The 22,761-nt window shown below is 41.0% G+C and overlaps 1 protein-coding gene across 1 annotated transcript in view; it reads left to right on the forward strand.

The window, feature by feature from the left end:
- The window catches only part of CACNA2D4 (calcium voltage-gated channel auxiliary subunit alpha2delta 4), a 191,653-nt gene that overhangs the window by 33,842 nt on the left and 135,050 nt on the right, over positions 1-22,761 (forward strand). Inside the window, exons 10-17 of the mRNA XM_087722902.1 lie at positions 1,291-1,380; positions 4,121-4,234; positions 5,445-5,523; positions 6,853-6,986; positions 10,792-10,869; positions 12,695-12,775; positions 14,546-14,620; positions 17,937-18,023. Coding sequence (XP_087579028.1) covers positions 1,291-1,380; positions 4,121-4,234; positions 5,445-5,523; positions 6,853-6,986; positions 10,792-10,869; positions 12,695-12,775; positions 14,546-14,620; positions 17,937-18,023 — 738 coding nt within the window. The remainder of the gene's footprint in view (positions 1-1,290; positions 1,381-4,120; positions 4,235-5,444; positions 5,524-6,852; positions 6,987-10,791; positions 10,870-12,694; positions 12,776-14,545; positions 14,621-17,936; positions 18,024-22,761) is intronic.

The raw sequence follows: 22,761 nt of genomic DNA on the forward strand, positions 1-22,761 counted from the left end.
CCTGAGATCACTATAGGAAGCAGCAGACACAGAGGCCATACAGGTAGTCCTCAACTTATGACTCCATTTGGGACCAATTTTTTGGACTGCATTTTTGGACCACATTATGGTTGTAAGTTAGCCATCACATGACTGGACCTCATTTTTCAACCTTTTTTGTTGTGGTCATTAAGTGAACACTACAATTGTTAAAGTGGGACGTAGTGGATCTGTGGCTAAGACGCTGAGCTTGTCGATCAGAAAGGTCGGCAGTTCGGCGGTTCAAATCCCTAGCACCGCGTAACAGAGTGAGCTCCCGTTACTTGCCCCAGCTTCTGCCAACCTAGCAGTTTGAAAGCCTGTAAAAATGCAAGTAGAAAAATAGGAACCACCTTTGATGGGAAGGTAATAGTGGCCCGTGAGCCTTCGGCATTTAGTCATGCCGGCCACATGACCACAGAGATGTCTTTGGACAGCGCTGGCTCTTTGGCTTTGAAATGGAGATGAGCACTGCCCCCTAGAGAAAGGAACAACTAGCACATATGTGTGAAGGGACCTTTACCTTTACCTTACAATTGTTAAGTATATTCATTTTCCCCAAAGGGCATTTTGTTTAACCAGAAACCAGAAGTAAATACCAGAAACTGGCAAAAAATAAATGTTGCAAATCATGGTCATAGGCCTGCAGGACATCAGAAGCCCCTGTAAAGTTGAGCCACTTACCAAAGGCCCAAAATGCAATCATGTGATCATGGGGGCGCAGCTCGCATAACTTGACAAACGGAACCTAAGAAACTCTGGGGAGATCCATTGTAACTTTGAACAGTTGTTCAGTAACTGGTCATAAGTCGAGGATTATCTGTATAGAAAAGAGTAGGAGAAGGGGGAAAGGCATTGATCTTTCTGTACTACCGTAGTAGCAGCTTAAGATTGCTGTTGTCTTCCCTGGAAAGTACTGTATTATTTCGGGTAACTCAAATTATGGAGCTGTCCTAGTGCTGAAATATATAGTTTGCCCAAAACAAGAACTTTGGTAGCTCTAGATTGAAATGAGGGGTCCTTGGTGCTCTCTGAACTTGGATATTTTCTTGCAGATGTTTCATTACCCAAACTAGGTAACAACTTCAGTGCTAATCTAACACTAGTATAGACTAGCCCTGGTGATGTTATCGAGGTCCCTTCATCTATAGCTTGCGCTAGAGAGCTCTATTCTTTGAGTAGTTTTCTAGTGTTTTGACATTCCTGTATTATCCTTTGTGTAATGTTTCTAATCACTGCTATTAGAGTGCTTCTAATGTCTCATTTGCTCAGCATTTCAAGCAGCTGGTGCACGAGTTACAAGCAAAAGGAGTCGGGAAGGTGAACAAAGCCCTGACTGAATCCTTCAGAATCCTGAGGGAGGTAAGACTCCTTTATCTATATATTTTTAAAGGGCACACTGGCTTTCGCAGTATTGTGCTGATTATTACAAACCATTGGAGGAAAAGAAAGGAAAGATAATAGTGGCAGATAGTCATTGTGACATTGTCAAAACTTGCTGATGAACATGTTGTTTCAAACTGCAGACCAGGTTGGACATTATTATTTTGAGAATGTTGATTTCCTTGTTCATGTTTATTATGTGTTGGACTCAGTTCTGTCACTGTGACCGAAATAGATATTAGGGGTAGTTTGGGGAGTAAAAACAACCCATATTGCAAAGCTCCCATGGGACTAGATGACCCTAATGCAGTGGTAGCAACCTATGGCACGTGTGCCAGAAGTGGCACACAGAGCCCACTCTGTGGGCACATGCACTGCTGCCTTCTCTGTTTCACGTCTCTGCCATGCATTTGCACATGTCTCCCACCGGCCAGCTGATCTTTGGGTCTCTGCCATGCATCCTCTGGGACTGTTTGCAGGCATAGTGCACAGATGTCCATGCACCCACACCTTGCAGTTTGGGCATAGGTGCATGCACCGGGTGCACATGTGCATGTACCTGCGCCTTGCATTTTGGGTGTCCACGCACATGCACACTTTGGGCACTCAGTGCCTAAAAGGTTTGCCATCACTGCCCTAATAGATCAGGTCTTGGTTAACCTGAAGCTCTGTTTCTTCAGGAAGGAGACCACTGAGTTGGCTTTTGTGTTTAATCATATTTATATCTTTCCAATTTCATATTTGTTCAAGAGAATAACATATTTGGTTGGGTCTGCTTTCCTAGTGATAGCAGAGGTAGAAGGGATTCAAACGATGGTATTAGAGAAGATGAGAGCAAAAGCTTTGGAATACTAAGGCCTACTTACTTTATTTAATTAAACTAGGGGTGGGTTCCTGCCAGTTCTAACCTCTTCTATAGAAGACGTTCCACAAATCTACTGTGCCATTTAGAACCGGTTCCAGCTCCCTCCCACTGCCTGTCCTCACCACGCTTGCCCACCTGCCGCTCACTGATTGGCTGGCTCATCAATCACCCTGCCTGCCTCTAAGAGTCCATCTAAACCTTAAAGTCCTAAAGCTGTCAAGTTTGAACATCCCTGGGGTATTTTTTTCTAAAGGGTTAGGGGTCCAAGGGTCTTGTAACTTGACAGCTTTAAGACTTGCGTGCTTCAAATGCCAAAGTTTCTGAGCCAACATTTTGGTTGCTAAGCAAGAGCATTGTTAAGTGAGTTTCACCACATTTTACAAGTTGGCCACGCCCACCCAGTCACATGACTGCCAAGCCACTCCCACTCAGTTGCATGGCCAGCAAGCCACTCCCATCCAGTCACATGGCTGGCAAAGCAGGCCACACCTACAGAAGAGGTTCTAAAAATTTTGAAACCCACCACTGAATTAAACCTAGTATTTTCCCTGGGTCTGGTTCATTCGCACAGTTTAAAACTTGCATCTAGCATACAATATTCGACCCAAACCTTCAGATGATGTGTAGCAAATGCTATTTCAGGAAGGAATAGACAAGCTAGGAGACACTACATTTAACTGGCATCAGATCACCAGAGTCACTTTAGTTGGAGGCTACAAAGAGGAACATCAATAGCCTACATATAATGATAAGGATACCAGTATCCTTACATCCACTCAGAAATATTTAGATTAGGCAAAAGTCTTGTTTTTATTTTTGGAAAGTCTAAGTAATATTCTGATCTTCTGGAATATAAACTGAATTCAAGTTAGGTATATTGGATCTCAGTGCCTGGATTGTTTTTATCCATTTTATGGCTAATATTTACTTCCTATGAATTATTATGAAATATGTTACTGGCATGTACAAAGTTTTTCCCTTCCATCATGAATAATCATAGAACTATCTAGCACAAAAGTAAGGAGACCTTTATGAATTATATTGTATTGTATTGTATTTTTGTTTTGTTTTGTTTTGTTTTGTTTTATTATTATAAAGCCTGTTGGGTGAATATGAACCAGTTACTCTCTCTCAGCCCAGCCCACTTCATAGCAATGTTTTTGTGAGGAATATATTCGGAGGAAGATAGATTGTAGATAAAGATAGATAAATTTATTTATAGGCCGCCCTTTTCCCTGAGGGGACTCAGGGCGGCTTACAACGTATAGGGAAGGGAGTACACACAATGACATATAAAACAGTACGTAATAAAAATGGAAGCAACATTCATTCATCATTTGGGAGGGGACGGATTATAATCTTTAACCCCAGGCCTGACGGGATAGCCAGATCTTGAGGGCTGTGCGGAAGGTCTGGAGGGTGGTGAGGGTACGAATCTCCACGGGGAGATCGTTCCAAAGGGTCGGAGCTACTACTGGAAAGGCTCTCCTCCGCGTAGTTGCCAGTCGACACTGACTGGCGGATGGAACTCGGAGGAGGCCTAATCTGTGTGATCTAATTGGTCGCGAGGAGGTAATTGGCAGGAGGCGGTCTCTCAAGGAAGGCATGTTTACTGCCTTAAGTCGCTTGTAAAAATAATAAAGGCAGGATAAAAATAAATAAATGAACCTTGCTACTATTACCAACATGTTTGAGCACCCCTATCAATATGATAGATGCTGAAGCTTAACAAAGGACTTCATTAATCTGCTGCTGAAGCCTTAACAAAGGACTTCATTAATCTGCTATACTATTTGTGCCAGTGAGATGTGTATCTCTATCCATGACTTTCACTGTGTTTTGTTCTGTTCGTAGTTCAGAGATGCAGGACAAGGAGGCCTTTGCAACCAAGCAATCATGCTGCTCACCGATGGAGCTATGGAAGATTATGAATATGTCTTTGAAAAATTCAACTGGCCTGATCGTAAGGTTAGCTTCCAAAGTGAAAAACAGAGAAGAGCGTAGAAAATCAACTGGTCTGGTATGAATCATGAGCAGGGAACAAAAACAATGAATAGCGTGGAGACGTTTAGGTTCCTAGCTAAATTTTTGCTTGAGATAATTGCAGATGGAGCTCACTAATTAATGAGATTGGTCTAAGTTTAGTGATAGGGTCACTATATTTATTTTTTTTATGTAGCAGAAGAACAAAAACATCAATATTTAAATGAGTTTTAGACAAACGCGGTGGGAGGGAAAGGTTCACAAGCTATTTTAAGAAACTGGTTATTAATGGTTTGTTGAATCAATCACAGTTAGTTGAGTTCACAGATATGCTAAGTCAAAACTCATAACAAATCACAGTAACAATCTCTGTAAAATAATGACAGCTGTTAGTTTGAAATTGCTGTTTAAAAAGGTTGTGACAAATTGCATTTGACTCCTTCCTTTGGTTTACCTCTTATTATTTCCCACAAACTCATAAAAGTAAAGATGTCTTCAAGTTGAGTTACATTCTTAGTGACTCCATGGACATATATCCATGTAGAGGTTTTTGCATAGAAGTCCTGTGTGGCATTGCTTCTTTTCAGGGATTTTTAAAAAATTTCCACTTATCCTATAGCCCTGAGATTTCCTGCTTCCTTCCCATCGAAATCAGTGGTAGTATTCAGCTGGTTCGGATCGGTTCAAGCAAACCGGTATTGAAGACCTGTGGATGGGCTCTCTGCTGTCCTATTTAGCCACATTTTCTAAGCCACACACATGTGTGCAAGCCATGCACGCAAGCAAAGCAAATGCACAGAAGGCTGCGCACATGCACAGAAGGCTGTGCACATGCACAGAAGGCTGCGCACATGCACAGAAGGCTTGCATGCTCACAGTTTCAGTGTACAGCGAACGAGTTGTAAAATTATGTGAAACCCACCTCGGGGGGTTTCTAGAGCTGGCTTAGCTATTCCATGAATTCAAACTAAAATTTTGCCACCTACTCTTATTCCTACATTTGCATAAGGACTATCGTATTTGGTGGGTAGCTCAGAGATGCAAGGTGATGCGCAGGACCTGACAATTGCAGATGTCACAAAGAATAAGATAAATAATGATCTTGTCTGGGGTTTTCTAAAATGAAAGATTAATAAGGTAGAGTTCTGGTTCCTTTTAATTTCACATTCTAAATGCTTGTGGTCTCATTTCACAGGTCCGTGTTTTTACATACCTTATTGGGAGGGAAGTCAGCTTCGCACAGAATGTGAAATGGATAGCTTGTAACAATAAAGGTAAAGAAAAAAAGTTCATTAAGGTTCATTTTAGTCATCCTTTCTGCAAGACAGAAGCACTTGCCAATCATATATTTTTACATTATAGTAATTGTGATATGCAAACCTAATCTGAACTGGAAAAGTTCCAGAAGCAAGTAGCAGAAAATAGTAATGCCTACTCCTGTTTGAGCCATATGTCACAGATTTTGAAAAGTATGCAGTTAAGAAACTGAATCAGAAGCATTTTGTGGCTTAAAAAAAAGTATAAAAGAAGCAAAAATATTAGCAGTGGCAATTTTAATTAGGCCTTTCCTAAATGTCCTAAATATTGTGTTTGTGTATAATATGGGATCAGTTACAAAGGTGGTATAGGTAGTCCTTGACTTATAATCATTCATTTAGTGACTGTTTAAAATTACAGCAGTGCTGAACGACCAGTCTTTGCAGTTACAACTGTTTCAATTCCTGTAGTCTGCAGTTTTTCTCTGGAAATCTAAAAATTATTTTTTAAAAATTGCAGACTACAGGAACCAGGAGCACCACTCAGGTGACCTTAAGGACACAGATAAACCTCCAAGTGCTTCAATAACCCTCTAAAAGGATGCAGATTATCGGTTCCACCACAAAACCGTGAAGCCCTTATCCGCGCCGACATAAGTTGCGGAGGACAAATCCGCGCCATTCGAAGCGCTAAGGAAAAACGCGATCCTACCGCGATGACATAATTGCGGAGGGCAAATCCATGCCTTCCGAAGCACTCAGCACCCTAAACCTAACCCTAAACCTAACCCTAACCCTAACCCTAACCCTAGCCCTAACCCTAACCCTAACCCTAACCCTAACCCTAACCCTAACCCTAACCCTAACCCTAACCCTAACCCTAACCCTAAAGTAAACCCCTAAACCTAATCCTAACCCTTACCTTAATTTAAATCGGCTTTCTGCCGCCGCGCTGTTTTAAAGCACCCTTCTGCCGCCGCGCTATTGTCGCGGCGGTGATGACGCGCGGTGATGACGTCGCGGCTTTAGCGACGCGGTTTTATCACCACTATTTTGACGAGCGCGGTTTTGTTGTGCCACACAGATTATCAGATGTCTGCAAGGAATATAAATCCTCCCATTCCCCAATCCTTTGAGGATTCTCACAGCTGAAGAAGCTTCTTGGATGAGAAGCAAAACGTGTTCGAAAGAAAAAAAACAAGAAAATCCAGTTTCCTCCAGAAAAAGCATCTTTGGGATTACCATGACCTGGATGACTGAGAATATCTACAGACTTTTGGAACAAATGAGATACAAACTTCAATTTCAACAAAATTAACTCTGTTGATGATGATTTTTTTTGCCCAGGCTACTACACACAGATATCTACTTTGGCTGATGTGCAAGAGAATGTCATGGAATATTTGCATGTACTTAGCCGGCCAATGGTTATCAATCATGATCATGACATCATATGGACAGAAGCCTATATGGACAGTGCTGTAAGTATTTCATGAAAAGTTTCTAATTGTCCAACTATGAAGACGTTAAGAGATATGGGTCTTTTCGAATATTTGTTGCAGTACGTATATCATTCAGAAGTGGAATCACAGCAGCTGGATAGTGTGAAAATGTGCCTTCTAAAACAGACATCATTTATCACACTTTCCTTATGTGCGATGTTGCATTTGAAATTCCACCATAGTCCAGGAACTCAAAACAAATCACAAGAGGCATAGCATGACTTAATTAGAATCTCTTGTCTCTGTAAAATCTGCAGAAGCACTTTATTAAGGATTAGTCACCAGGAAAAAAAATTAGTTTGAGCTCAAGAAATGGGTCACTGAGCCTGCAGCAGCAGCGTAGCTTGTTTTCTATATTCACAGAAAGAATTAGCATACGTTATGGGGTCCCATATGTCTTAGATGACTAAGGCTAAAACCCAAAGGAAGAATTTGTTTGAGGAGGAAAAGAGATCCACGCCAGCCAAAACCTTGATTTCTCTTTCACTTGTAGCTGTTACTGTTGCTAAAGAGGAACACTGTTTTTCATAATTGGCAAGATTCTCTCTCTTTAGCAGTGAGATTGCTGGCATAAATGTAGACTTCCCACTTATATTTTTCCACAAGTTGAAATTCAGTACAGTTTTAGAGGGTTCTCATAGGAATGTATATCATTTTGTATAAGGCTAAAGATTCTCATCTTACCGCATCGTAGGGATGCTAAGTGGCTCAGTGGCTAAGACGCTGAGCTTGTCGATCAGAAAGGTCGGCAGTTCGGTGGTTCAAATCCCTAGCGCTCTGTAACCGAGTGAGCTCCTGTTACTTGTCCCAGCTTCTGCCAACCTAGTAGTTTGAAAGCATGTAAAAATGTAAGTAGAAAAATAGGGACCACCTTTGGTGGGAAGGTAACATGCGCCTTCGGCGTTTAGTCATGCTGGCTACATGACCACGGAGATGTCTTCAGACAGCGCTGGCTCTTCAGCTTTGAAATGGAGATGAGCACCGCCCCCCTAGAATGACTAGCACATATGTATGAGGGGAACATTTACTTTTACTTTAAAGTTTCTCAAGTGTGTTTATCCACTCTTAGCAATAAAGCCTGAGCATCTAACTAGCAGCACCTAGCCACGTCTTAGTAAGTTAAACAAGTTGGCCCTTGTTAGGATTTCAATGGGAGACGACGGGCAAGCACCAGAGCTATAGGTTAGACTAGGAAATAAAAATAAATCCAGGAAGAGAGCAACAATGACACTTTGTATTGTCCTCCAAGAAAGTATAAAAATCAAATCACAAGGAACCAAGTTCATCTCAAGGAAAAGTCTTTCTTGCTACATATGTACATGGACCTTATTTGTATGTTGAATGGTAAGGCAGAGCATCAACAATCTTGATACTGGCAGAATCAATCTCCAGTGGTTAAAATTTCCAATTCTGGATGAAACGTGACTTTGTGTGTTCCCAATTACTTGCTGTTACTATCCACAACCAATTGATGGGCTTACAAGAGCCAACAATTTAAAAAGTTGGTCCCACCATACCATACCGTGCCTTGGCCATCTTGATGCTAATCCTAAATAGATGAGAAGATTTTTTTAAATTCACAGAGCAAAGTTGAATATTTCTTGGAACTAAGTTATAAAAGAAATCTCTTTCCTAATTTAGTTAAGATTATCAGCAGAGTGACCTTGGATTTATTTTATTGAGTGCTGATTCTTGATTGTTGCTACCTAAAACTATGTGATGCTTTTGCTTGCTTTTACTTTTTTCTCACTTGCATTGCCTGTGTTACTTGTTGCATGTTTGTCTGGCTTATTCATCTGTTCTGTCGTGTCCATTCATTAATGCCATCCACATTTCTCACTAGCTGCCACAATCTGAGGAGGTAACAACCTAGCTGTATTTTGTGAACATTGACTCTTTTGTGGATGTTGTATATTAGATTACTTTGTAGCTTTACCATACATCTAGATGATAATATAGTAGTGACTGAGCAATGCAGCGTGGGAAAGACAGATAACTTAATTCTGGATGTATTTGAGTTGTGTTGTGTTGTGTCATGGAATAGTATTGCAGAGCATAGCTCATGGACTGAAGGTCCCCTGTTTGAATTGTGGCTTAATTCTAGATTCATTGAATGGATTTGACTGCAATTTGGTGCTCACTTACACTGAATTTTATGGTACTTATTTCTCTCTAGATATCTGGATAATTATGCGACTATAGTGCTACATCTTGAAGTAATTGTTAAGATTATACAATATCCATAATGGGATTTTAGCTTTAGAAAAGGGTCCCTTTGAATATGAAATAGAAGTTACATAATTTGTTTGAGAGAGAGTATAGATGAAGTGTTTTCCCAATTATAAATATTTAGTACCACAACAGGATGGCCATCTACATTTTAGTTATTGCATATCCAGGCTCAACCTGTAAATAATGCCCACTAAGCTAATGTTTAGGAAGGCTAGCAGAAGATTAATCTGTGGAATTGAATACCATAAAATGTTGTGATAGATGATGCAACAGTGAAACTTGACAGTCATGGTAGATTGCGCTATGTACAGCTATTACGAATAATAGCAATATATTATTCCCAACAGAGGAAGGATTCCTCTCAATACTAGTTGCTTTCATATGTGATTGGAATGATGCAGTTGCCCTCATTCCACTACGGAGCTTCCACAGGTATATAGTTGGCTCTTATGCTAAATCAGGGCCGCCCAAACTTGGCAACTTTAAAACTTGTGGATTTCAACTCCCAGAATTCTCCAGCCAGCATAGCTATGCTTCTCCAGCTCTGCTGGCTGGAGAATTCTGGGAGTTGAAGTCCACAAGTCTTAAAATTGCCAAATTTGAAGGCCTCTGTGTTAGATCTTTGGATTCATCTAATGAGTCTTTGATGCATTCTAGGGTGAAATGGGTGAAACCTTTATCGAATTGACTAGAAGAGAGCTGTAGCCCTAGATAAATGGTTTTTTCCTCTTCTGGGGCTGCAAAGCCATCTCTCCCTCCCTCCCTCCCTCCCATCTCTCCATCTCTATTTTGTGATGCCTTTGTCCATTTCCCACAACTTACCTTTCTTTCTTCCAACTTGTTGATGAACCATCTTCCATGTAAGCCCATGTCCCTTGTGCAATATATCCAGTGGTGGGATTCAAATAATTTAACAACCAGTTCTCTGCCCTAATGATTTCTTCCAACAACCAGTTCACCAAACTGCCCAGAAACTTAACGAAGTGGTGCGAACTGGCTGAATCCCACCACTGAATATATCCTTTGGTTCCAACTCCAATCCCAGCCCATTTGCATTTGAACCCTGAATATGAGTTGGAATGTTTATGTATGTAAGCACACATTTGCACATTGTTATGTCTGGGTAAGTGGATCGCATGCTTTAGTTATATCTCTAACTATGCCGTGTTAACCTGGATATGAAGAAGTGCAGTTAAACTTTATTTATCATGTATGTAAGCACATTTACAAGTTGCTATGACTGGGTAAGTGGATCACATGCTTTAATTATATCTTTAACTATGTTAACCTGGATATGAAGAAGTGCAGTCATACGTTACACTTTCTTTACAATGTTATCTACCTTGACTATGTGAAGGTATATTGGCAAAACATGTTTCAGATTCATGACTTTCCCCTAAGTATCATATTCATCTTGTCCTCTTGCACAGCTAGTATTTTTAGTGCACACTTTTTTCATTGTGCTTCCCTGCTATTTAATTCAAAGGATTTGTGCTTCTCCTACCAATTACTCTCCCAACAGTTAATCTGCTGCTCTTTTTCTATCTGGTAGCTCTTTGCCTCTCAAGCTCAAAGTCTCTTGCTTATGACAACAGTAGCTATGCCTGTCTTCAGCAAAAAAAATGAAACGGTAAGCATTGTTTTTTTAGACAATCTCTACTTGGAGCAAGATAAAAGGATGGCTTGCAAAATTTAAACTTTGCTTGTTGGAGCTTGTAGAGAGTAAGGACCTTGATGAAGATATGCAAGCTCCAAGGGTGGTGAGAAATCAAACGTGTTTTGAGACCACAACAGTTGGATAATTTTTAGATGTTTTAGTTTTCCGATGGAGTTGATTTCTTGGTCTGGGTCTACCTAGTGAGGTAGGTAGACCAGACCAGTGGTGGGTTCCTACCAATTCGGACCAGTTCAGCTGAACTGATAATGGTTTGACGGCCTGGGTCACTGGAACCGGTAGTGACCCAGGCTTGCCACACCCCCAAAGTGGTTCTCTGGTTCTTGTTTTTTGGTTCTGCGCATGCGCAGAACAATTTTAATTGCACTGTGCATATGCGAGTGGTGCACACACGAGCGAACCAGCAATAGTTCCTGAAGGAACCCACCCCTGAACCAGATTGACAGAGCTTTAACAGATCTCCAGACGTGTGCTACCACTTCTTAAAACTCTATATAAGTACAGGTGTGGTGGGTTCCGGATTCCATTCCAACCGGTATGGCTGGAACGGCCCCAGCATCACTCACATGGACACATATGAGCACACGCGTGCGGCACGCGCATGCATTATAGCTGCAAACGATGCTTCCGCAAGCCTCGGCGGAGCATTGCGCAGGCGCTGTATGTGCTATGTGTGTGCACGGAAGATCCAAAAACTTTAAAACATGGTAAGAAGCTCAGGCAGGCGGGTGGGCCCACTGGAGCACCATACCAGAACGGTACCCAGTGCTCTGGGCAGGCTCTGGTATGCTCGTACTGGGGCGCACTGCCTGCAACCCACCACTGAACTACAGCATGTTAAATAAATGAAAACATTTTAAAGAGTGCATTTAAAAATAAGTCAAATGGACAAGCTATAGCCTGCATCTCCATAAGGCCCCAACTCCCTTTTATGGGCTTTCTGAAGCTTCTGAGGGATGTGGTGGCTCAGTGGCTAAGATGCTGGGTTTGTCGATCAGAAAGGTCGGCAGTTCGGTGGTTTAAATCCCTAGCGCTGCGTAACAGAGTGAGCTCCTGTTACTTGTCCCAGCTTCTGCCAACCTAGGAGTTTGAAAGTACGTAAAAAATGCAAGTAGAAAAATAGGAACCACCTTTGCACCTTCAGTGTTTAGTAATGTCGACTACATGACCATGGAGACATCTTCAGCCAGTGCTGGCTCTTCGGCTTTGAAACGGAGATGAGCACCACCCCCTAGAGTCGGGAACAAATAGCACATAAGTATGAGGAGAACCTTTATCATTACTTTTAGAGCTTCTAAAGTCTTGTAAACAAAATTTGATAGCAAAAGTCCTGAAGAACGATCTGCAATTATCTACCAATGTATGTGTGAGACAAAGTAACTTTCTTTTGGTTAAAAGCAAGAATATTAAAAAATTAAAAAAACCTAACATTTCAAATCCAGCGAAAGAACTGATAGACTGGCCCCACTGTTGAAAAAAACACTAGTGAAAGAACTATTTTCTCAAGAAAATAGAAATGCAAACCACTTCTCTGTCTTCTTTTGAAATTATTAATCTTATAGAATCTATTACCTCTTTTTATTAGCATCTACACTGTAGCTTAGACAAGAATGGAATATTTAACCCGTTTCTGTTCCTTTTTATCCCTCCATCTGAATATTTTGTCAGGCTAATCAATAAAAATGATGAAAACCAACATAGTGACAAAATGATGATACTGATTTTGGTACAAGGAGAAAGAGATAATACATCCCCAGTTTTCATTTTCTATTTTTTTCAGAGATCACACGGCATCCTTCTGGGTGTAATCGGATCCGATGTTCCACTTAGAGAACTCCTTAAGTTGGCTCCACGATACAAAGTAAGAACTGAAATCACGAGAATTTATCTGATCTTTAAAAGTGCAGCAATCCCAAAGGAAATATTCATTCCACCATAATGACAGGGAATTGCTTCAGTCATGGCATGCTGCAAGAAGTAAAAGTGCCCACTAGTTCAGAAAGATTGTCACATTCCCAGCGTGTCTGCAGAGGACATTTATGCCTTTGAAACTCTCCGTTAATACTATTCCCTTTCAAGGGAAAGTCCCACAACTAAGAAAGCATGTTCCTCGTGCCTTACTATAAAGATTTGATGCTCCTCTGAGAATCTTAGAAACATGATATCAGGGCCAGCATTGTACTCAGACCAGTGGTGAAATTCAATTTTTACTACCGGTTCTGTGGGAGTGGCTTGGTGGGCATGGTGTGACTTGGTGGGCGTGGCTTGGTGGGCATGGCAGGGGAAAGATACTGCAAAATCTCCATTCCCACCCCACTCTGGGGCTAGCCAGAGGTGGCATTTGCCGGTTCTCTGAACTACTCAAAATTTCCGCTACCGGTTCTCCGAACTACTCAAAATTTCCGCTACCGGTTCTCCAGAACCTGTCAGAACCTGCTGGATTTCACCCCTGGTTCAGATTGGTTCCACATTCTTATTTCTTGATCTGAGGAACCCTCAGAGCAAGGCACTGTTGAGAAGAGATGAGATATTAGGATGGTAGTAGCTAGGGTTGGGGTGTCAAACACAAGGCCCACAAGATGGATCCAGCCCGTGATGTACTTGGATCTGGCCCATGGGGCTGGACCATGTCGCTTTGGCCCGGTCTACCCAACACAAAGAGGAAACATGCCAGCAGTTTGAGGAGTGATATTAAGCTGGCCATGCCTACCCAGTCGGTCATGCCCACCTGACCCCCCGTGTTCAACTTCAGCCCTAATGCAGCCCTCAATGAAATTGAGTTTGACACCCTTGAGGTCTGAACCTAAAAATGAATCTTCCTGAATATGTTGCTTGAGGGTCAGGGGGTGAGCTGGCTCTGTTCAGTTTGAGGGGGGAAATATTCATTCAGCAAATTTGGAAGAATTCCTTGCAGGCAGCCACTGCCAATTAGACACAAGAATTTTGTCTTGATTAACAAATATTCTGATTTATTGTCAGCTTCTTATGTTCCTTAACTCTCCTGATTCAGATTTTAATCTATGTTAAAACAGAAGAACATTGTCCGTCGACCGGACAATGCCGGCTGGCGGCCCCCCAGGGGAGGGCCTTCTCTGTAGCTGCGCCAGCCCTGTGGAACGATCTACCCGTAGAGATCCGGACCCTTACCACTCTCCCAGCCTTCCGTAAAGCCACTAAGACCTGGCTGTTTCGGCAGGCCTGGGGCTATTGATCAATGTCCAGCCCCACTTAGACTGAATGGATGTTGTGTTGATTTTAACAATTGTATTTTTTTACTTTTAAATTTTTAAATGTTTTTTTATCTGTCCGTAAGCCGCCCAGAGTCCCAAGGGAGTGGGCGGCATACAAATTTTATTAAATTGAAACTGAAATCTGAGAGCCCCTTACAACAGCAAGATAATTTGAGGAAGATGGGTGGTTTAGAAATGTATGAAATATAAAGAACAAATAAAAACTAAATAGATCTCTTGATGGGTTAAGGTTTTATACAAAATGTCCCAACCAAGAAATTATAGTGTGCATACTAATCAACCAGTGCATAGTTTTGTGGAATGCGTTCTGTAACTTTCCCTTTTGCATTTTTTTTTAAAAAAATAAACACATCTAATTGTTTCACTGCATTTATTTCAAGCTGGGTATCCACGGATATGCCTTTCTAATTACTAACAATGGCTACATTCTGTCTCATCCCGACCTCCGGCCGCTGGTAAGTACCTAAAGAAGCCCCGGATTTTCTGTGATTTCTGTTTAGTTTGTGTCATTTTAGAACCTCCAGTTCATTAATGCACAGGGCAGGGTTGAGTTCCTGCCAACATTACTACTGGCTTGGAGCGCAAAAAACTACCCTTCCGCGCGCATGCACATTTGCACCTAAAAAGGTCTGCACACGTGCACAACATTAGAAAAGGGGGGGAAATTACAATTTTTTCAATGAAGATTGTTCTGTGCATGTGAGAACAGAAAATCAAAATGGCGCAGCTGAACATAGAACCAGTTCGGGCGCGTGTCCGGCAGAGTTACTACTTACTCGGCCGAACCAATCCGAACCAGTAGGAACCCACCTCTGGCACAGGGTCATCAACTATCTAGATTTGTGCTTTCCCACAGTGACACTAAGTCACTATTGGATGGTTGTCTTCTTCTAATGGCATCCTTGAGTGTTAGTTTTCTTTTCCAATGAACCCAACATCTATTCAATATCCATTCAAACTTCTAAATGGGCACCATTCAGGTGTCAAATCAAAGGCCTGTCATGAACCTTTACATGCAGTGGATCCCATTGCGTCAGCAAAAATATCACTGGTGCCAATAGAATTGTCATGGTGTCAATTTTATGTCACTTTGACTTAAATGTCAAGGCTCCAAATGCAGCTAATTATCTTGGCTGGCTGAATATTCTGGTTCCACCACAAAACCGCGCTCGACTAAACCGCATCCGACTAAACCGCGTAGCTGATGTCATCAACAGGGCGACAACAGCGCGGAGACAGAAGCATGCTGTAAACCCTAAACCTAAAATTAACCCCTAAACCTAAACCTAACCCCCCTAAACCTAATCCTAAACCTAACCCTAAACCTAACCCTTAACCTAACCCTAAACCTAACCCTAAACCTAACCCTTAACCTAACCCTAAACCTAATCCTAACCCTTAACCTAACCCTAAACCTAACCCTAACCCTTAACCTAACCCTAAACCTAACCCTAAAGCTAACCCTAAACCTAACCCTTACCTTAAATTGAATCGGCTTGCTTTCAAAGCGCTATTTAAAGCGCCCTTCTTTCTCCGCGCTGGCTGTTGTCGCCCTGTTGATGACGTCAGCGACGCAGTTTAATCGGGCGCGGCTTAGTTGAGCGCAGTTTTGACGGGTCACGGAATATTCTACCTCCTCCAAGGTACGTTTTCATTATCTACTTATTCCGTCCAAAATGTAAATAGTATGTGAGATTGAAAGTTCTCCTCCAGAACTTTCTTCCCTTTTTATATTTTCTCTTGATTTATATTTTCTTTGCTTTCATTACAAGCATGCAATAAATATCCCCATTAGAAAAAGAACACATATGATACAATAAATGCCAAGTTGGTTAGATTACTTATATGCTCAGAGGGTTGAAATTTATATCTGAATTAAAACAGTAAAGCGTACATATCATTTCTGTATTATTACTCTGCTTCTTGCCGCTGCTCATTGTTTCTGATTTGAGCTATTGGAAACATAATTGCTAGGCCTGTACAGGTAGTCCACAATTTACAACCACAATTAGGACTGGAATTTCAGTTGTTAAGTGATGTGGTTGTTAAGAGAATCATTAAATGACCAGATCTGATTTTATGATGATTTTTATTGTGGTTATTAAGTGAATCAATAGCAGTAGCAATAGCAATAGCAGTTAGACTTATATACCGCTTCATAGAGCTTTCAGCCCTCTCTAAGCGGTTTACAGAGTCATCATATTGCCCTCAACAACAATCCGGGTCCTCATTTTACCCACCTCGGAAGGATGGAAGGCTGAGTCAACCCTGAGCCGGTGAGATTTGAACAGCCGAACTGCAGAACTGCATTCAGCTGAAGTTGCCTGCAGTGCTGCATTTAACCACTGCGCCACCTCGGCTCTACATGGTCGTTAAGCAAATCTAGTTCCCCCAATTGATTTTGCTTGGAAGATTACTATTGTGATCATGTGATTCAGGCCAACTACCTAAATTACAACAAGTTGACCACTGGGGTGGTGCGGCAATTGTAACTTCAAGAACAGATCATAAGTCACTTTTTCTAGGCTGTTCTAACTTTGAATTATCAATAAATGAATCGCCATAAGTAGAGGACTACCTGTGTTTGTCAGAAAAAAAGTCTTATCTTCTGTACAATCTTCCATTCCTAGTGATGCCATGAGGACTACCATTATTTTGCTTTATGTAATAGTAAAAGTGTGGAAGATGTTGAACACAATTTCACCTTTGTCTAGAGGGCAAAATGAATGGAAGAGCACAACAACTGCATTTTCCTCATTCAACAATAATAGCAATAGCACAGGCTTACATACCACTTTATAATGCTTTTACAGCCCTCTCTAAGTGGTTTACAGAGTCAGCCTCTTGCCCCCAACAATCTGGGTCCTCATTTTTACCGACCTCGGAAGGATAGAAGGCTGAGTCAACCTTGAGCCTTATCAGGACTGAATTCCTGGAGTGAGCAGTGAGTCACTCACTGCAGTACTGCATTCTAAACACTGTGCCACCACAGCTCCTAATAACACCTATAACCATGATGGTGAATCTATGGCACATGTGCCACAGGTGGCACATGGAACCAATTTCGAGGGCACATGAGGTGTTGGCATGTGTGCGCTGGCCAGTTGATTTTCGGCCTTGATTTTCGGCCGTTTTTCTCCCTCCTGAGGCTTCAGTGAAGTCTCCTGAAGCCTGCGGAGGGAGAAAAATGACCCAACGGGCAACCTGGAAGTCCGTCCCCAAACTTCCGGTTTGCATGTTGGGCTGTTTTTTGCCCTCCCCAGGCTCCAAGAAAGCCATGCGTGCATGTGCCGGGCAGTGGGGGTGGGGGTGTGTGTCACACGTGGATGCTCAGGAGGCACGGCATGGGAGGGTCATTAAATTATGGGGGTTAAATTATTTGGCATCTGAGGTGAAAAAGTTTCGCCATCACTGACATAGAGCCGAGGTGGTGCAGTGGCTAAATGCAGCACTGCAGGCTACTTCAGCTGACTGCAGTTCTGCAGTTCGGCTGTTCAAATCTCACCGGCTCAGGGTTGACTCAGCCTTCCATCCTTCCGAGGTGGGTAAAATGAGGACCCAGATTGTTGTTGGGGGCAATATGCTGACTCTGTAAACCACTTAGAGAGGGCTGAAAGCCCTATGAAGCGGTATATAAGTCTAACTGCTACTGCTATTTCAACAGTAGACACAAACATAGTAAAATCAGCAAGGGAGGAAAAAGTGTTTCCTTCAAACAAATAGTGCATCTTTCTAACTTGTCTTTCCTTCTCCCCCCCCCAAATATTCCAGTACAAAGAAGGAAAAAAACTGAAGCCCAAACCCAATTACAACAGCGTCGACCTTTCTGAAGTAGAATGGGAAGATGTAAATGAAACTGTAAGTATCTAATTGAAGGGTTTGGGCACATTCCTTGACCAATTTATCCATAAGGTTCCTACCAAATCATAGGAATATTGACAAATAGTCTGTCTATTGACAATGGGCAACATGCAACAAAGTCAGAACAAGCCCAAGATGATGCAAGTAATCAATGAAAGGCACGGCAAAAATATACACATATAGAAGAACATCCTTGTACCAATCTGTTGCAGCCAATTATTCATACTTTGAAATCTCCCAGTTCTATACTATAGTAAAATCTATAGTAAAGGGAATGCATATTTAATCACACATGTGCTAACTGCAGCTAGAATGGTATTTGCACAAAACTGGAAGGATGAAGAGATCCTTACTGATAATAGCAGTAGACTTATATACCGCTTCATAGGCCTTTCAGGCCTCTCTAAGTGGTTTACAGAGAGTCAGCATATTGCCCCCAACAATCTGGGTCCTCATTTTACCCACCTCGGAAGGATGGAAGGCTGAGTCAACCCTGAGCCGGTGAGATTTGAACCGCTGACCTGCTTATCTAGCAGTAGCCTGCAGTGCTGCATTTAACCACTGCGCCACCTTGGCTCTAAGAATGTGATTAGGAAAATATTAGAATGTGCAGAAATGAATAGGTTAACGGTAGCTATAAAGGAGAAAGAACACACTGAATATTATAGGACATGGGAGCTATTTTATGGATGGTTGGAGAACAAAAACAGAAGTTAGAAATAAATGGAGATCAGTGAAATGTAGAAAATACGTTAAGACAGAGATGTAAACAATATGGTGATTCTTACAAATATGACTGCTAAGACTATTGGGTTTAATATTACTAATATATTCTTTTTTTATTGAGAATTTTAAAAAAAACTTTTACAAATATTTGCTTCCCTCCCCCCTCCTCCCCCCAACCCCTCCAACCTTCCCCCCCCCCGACTTCCCAGAACCAATACAGGGTATAAATCTTTAACAAAAACATTCTAAAATAAACTTTTAAAAAAGTTAATATCATCTTTCATTTGAGCTTTAACTCCTCCTTGCTAGGCTAGCTCTAAACAGATTATATCATTCCTTGTTTCTTCAGACATAAACTATCTGGAATTTCTTAGTCCCATATTTACTTTGAGTATAGTCAATCCATCTTCTCCACTCCAGTTTATATCTCTCGTTTGAATGGTCCTTGAGATAGGCTGATATTTTAGCCCTCTCAGCTAGGTTTGTTACTTTCAATGTCCATTCTTGAATAGTAGGCAAGTCTTCCTTCTTCCAGTATTGCACCATCAGCAGTCTAGCTACAGTTATTAAATGCAAAATCAGGTTAATCTCTACAACTGTACAATCAATATTACTAATATATTCTTATTGGAAGAGAAGTTGAGAAATGAATAGGCTTATCAGGCTATTGTTGTTGTTATTGTTGTTGTTGTTGTTGTTGTAAGATTAGAGAATTAATATCAATGTAATGAATACTGTAAATTCTGATTGCACAGAAATATTTGTACCCAGACGACACGCTGTTTAATGGAAGATGAAATGTTCATTTTTTTAAAAAAAAAAATTAAAAAAAAAAGAAAGAAAAAAGAAGGAAAAAAGAAATAACCCAGTTCTAATCCAACACATTAGTCATGGCAGTTGCTTTCCTGAATCGGTATGATTACAACCCAATCTGTATATTATCTAGCTAAACACAAAGGGGTGAAATATCTACGTGACCCGACAAATGCGCGAACATCAAAAGCGTGCCGACTGGACTTCCTGGGGGCGTGGCCTGTTGCCGAGGAGGGCTCCACCGAGCTCCTCAGAGATCTGGTCTGTATATCTAAATAAGATCATAGATAGCACCCCTTTTTGGCTAAGAAAGGGGCAGGGAGGATAGCTCCGTAGACTAGGGTCTATTCGTAAGCCACAGCCTTTTTTTGGGGGGGCTGTGGAAGAGATTAGATCCAGCCGAAGCGGAGCTTTTATCTCCGGCCAGTTCTTCTCAGCTGCCTTTTTTTTTTTGGCAGCCCCAGACAGGCTAGCCCCCCCCAGGACAAAACAAAGTTTTTTCAAGCTAGAATTGATACGGGAGGGTACCACCCCTGTGAGATTTATGCTTTTATTACTATCTTAAATACCAGCTCCATTCGTCTTAAAGACTTCTTTGTTTAAATAGACTTCAAAATGGCGATTTCTCTCCGTGGATGATTACTGGATGTACTTAGCCGGGTTTATCTTCCTGCAGACTGCTCCTTAACAAAATAAACTCTTTTTCTTTGGAAATAGAGGGGAGTGAAGCGCTGCTTACTTGTTTATTTATTATGGCACCCAGATCAAAGAAGCGTTTTGCTACAAATGTATCTAAAGAATTTAAAGAATCTTTTCTGGGAACACAGCCTTTGTCTCCTACGCCCTCTACTGGAGAAGTTTTAACACAGGAATATCTCTTTAAAATGTTTAATGCCTTTAAACAAGAAATTCAGGAATTTGTACTGCAACTTTATGATGATTTAAAATCTAAAGTTAATCAAATGAAGGCGAATACGTTTGTAGCCGTGTCTGCCCTCTCAGATTACTCTGCTGAAATAGAGAACAAATTGGAAAGTCTGGAGAAGGCTAATTTTAATTTGACTACCAATATTCAAATTTTACAAGAAAAAATTAGAAATAACGAAGATCAGCTTATGATGTTAAATTTTAATAGGAAGGCATTTGCAATTAGAGTCAGAGGATTCCGTGAAAAGGAGCAAGAGGATTTGAAACAGACCTTTGCTGAAGCCTTCAACCATGCGCTGGGAAGCCCGGGACTTAACTTTGATTGGCAGATTCGGAAAATCTATCGCCAGAACTCATTGATAGCGGAACAGCGACAACTCCCGAGGGACATAATTATACATTTTTCCACAAAAGAAGCTAGAAATGCGATTGTGCAAAAGTTTCATAATAACGGTTTTCGAGTTGAAGGCCAGGACCTGATTGTTTTCAAAGATATTCCTTTTCAGATGTTGAAGGCAAGAAGGAATTACACCTTTTTAACTAAGGAGCTTAGGAGTCAACAGATTCGATACAGATGGGAGGCCCCTGCCGGTATTACAGTTACATTTGAGAATCAAAGATTTCGTCTTAACTCTGTTTCGGAGGCTCAAGATTTCTATTGTAGGATTCTGAAGGCGGGACTTCCTGACGCGCTTGGAAGAGAGGAGAGACAAGCGGAAGGAGAAAGCAAACGGCTGGCCATGCGGCTGCAAGATGGAGGGGGCAGCCCCTCCTCCCTCAGAGAAGCAGAAGAACGCAGATCGAGAATTTAGATACTTCAAAAGACTTCCTAAAGTTGAGGACTGAATGGGGGTTTGAGACCTCTCTCCGGTAGAAAAAGTGGACTAATTTTTATCAGAAGGGAAAGCTGGGTGAAACTACTTTGAGCTAGATTCTAAAGTAACGTTAGCATAAATTTGATAGTGGTTAAAAGAATGCGGAATGATTTATGTTGTTTAAACTTTGTTAGATGGGACTATTTTAAAATAGAAGGTTAACTGACTCTTGCTGAAAGTATTATTTGAATATGATCCATGCTACTTAACTTTTATTTGAAGGGAAAGTTGGTTGTAATAGTTCTGAGTCACTTTTTAAATAAACGCTAGTATAAATTTGATAGTGGTAAATATCAGACAAGCAAGAGATGAGGGTAAAATGCATGTGGAATGAACTACGTTATTTGTGGTAAATATCAGACAAGCAAGGGAAGAGGGCAAAATCTACGTTGTTTAAAGCTTATTAGAACAGGAAGCCGCTTGGGAAGATAACTGTAAAAAGAATGCAGAATGACTTATGTTGTTTAAACGCTGTTAGAAGGGACTACCTTAAAATAGAAGGTTAACTGACTCTTGCTGAAAGTATTATTGGAATATGTGGAATGATTCATGCTACAAATCACTCTGAGTTATATTTTAAACAAATGCTAGTATAAATTTGATAGTGGTAAATATCAGACAAGTGAGGGATGAAGGTAAAATGAATGTGGAATGAACTAAGTTATTTATTATTTTGAATTACTGTTTGAAAAAGGGGTAAAGAAAGATTATTTACGTTGTTTAAATTTTACTAGAAGGGAAAGTTTGATTACTTGTCTGTAAAGTTATATTTGAATATATGGCATGAACCACGCTGCTTAAATTTTATTGGAAGGGATCATGAGGTTTAGGAAGGGAACGGGAGAGTCTACAGAAGGTTGGGGTAAATAGCAAAGAAGTAAGAGACGAGAATAAAATATAGATAGAATGATTTATACTATTTAAGCATAGATAAAGATGGGGGGCTGAGATCAATACAAGAGTGGTTTCTTTTTTTTTTTCTCTTTTCTCTTTTCTTTTTTTCCTTTTTTTTTTTTCTTTCTCTGCTTTTCTTTTCTTTTGATATATACTTTTATTTTTTAATTCATATGTATACAAGATATTTTAGACAGAAGGTAGTGCCAGGTGTGGGCCCTGGGAAGTCGGGAGGATTAGGGATGGGGATTGTGGGGGGTGGGGTGGGGGGGTGTTAACATAGTTTTAATAAGAACAAGAATGTATTTATATACGGTGGTTCTTTTTTTTTAATCATTATTATTATTATTTTTTCCTTGGTTCATTTTACTTTTATCAGATCAAACAACACTCGAATAAAGGCATACACCAAGGAGGGAGGTAGAGGGAAAGAAGAGGGAGGAGTAAGGAAGGAGTAAGGGGAAGGTAAGGAGGGTGTCCGGGGAGTAAGGGGAGAAGGA

This window comes from Thamnophis sirtalis, unplaced genomic scaffold, assembly GCF_051295495.1.
Source record: "Thamnophis sirtalis isolate CommonGarterSnake01/CBP01778 unplaced genomic scaffold, rThaSir2_p1.2 scaffold_9, whole genome shotgun sequence".
Lineage (NCBI taxonomy): Eukaryota > Metazoa > Chordata > Lepidosauria > Squamata > Natricidae > Thamnophis > Thamnophis sirtalis.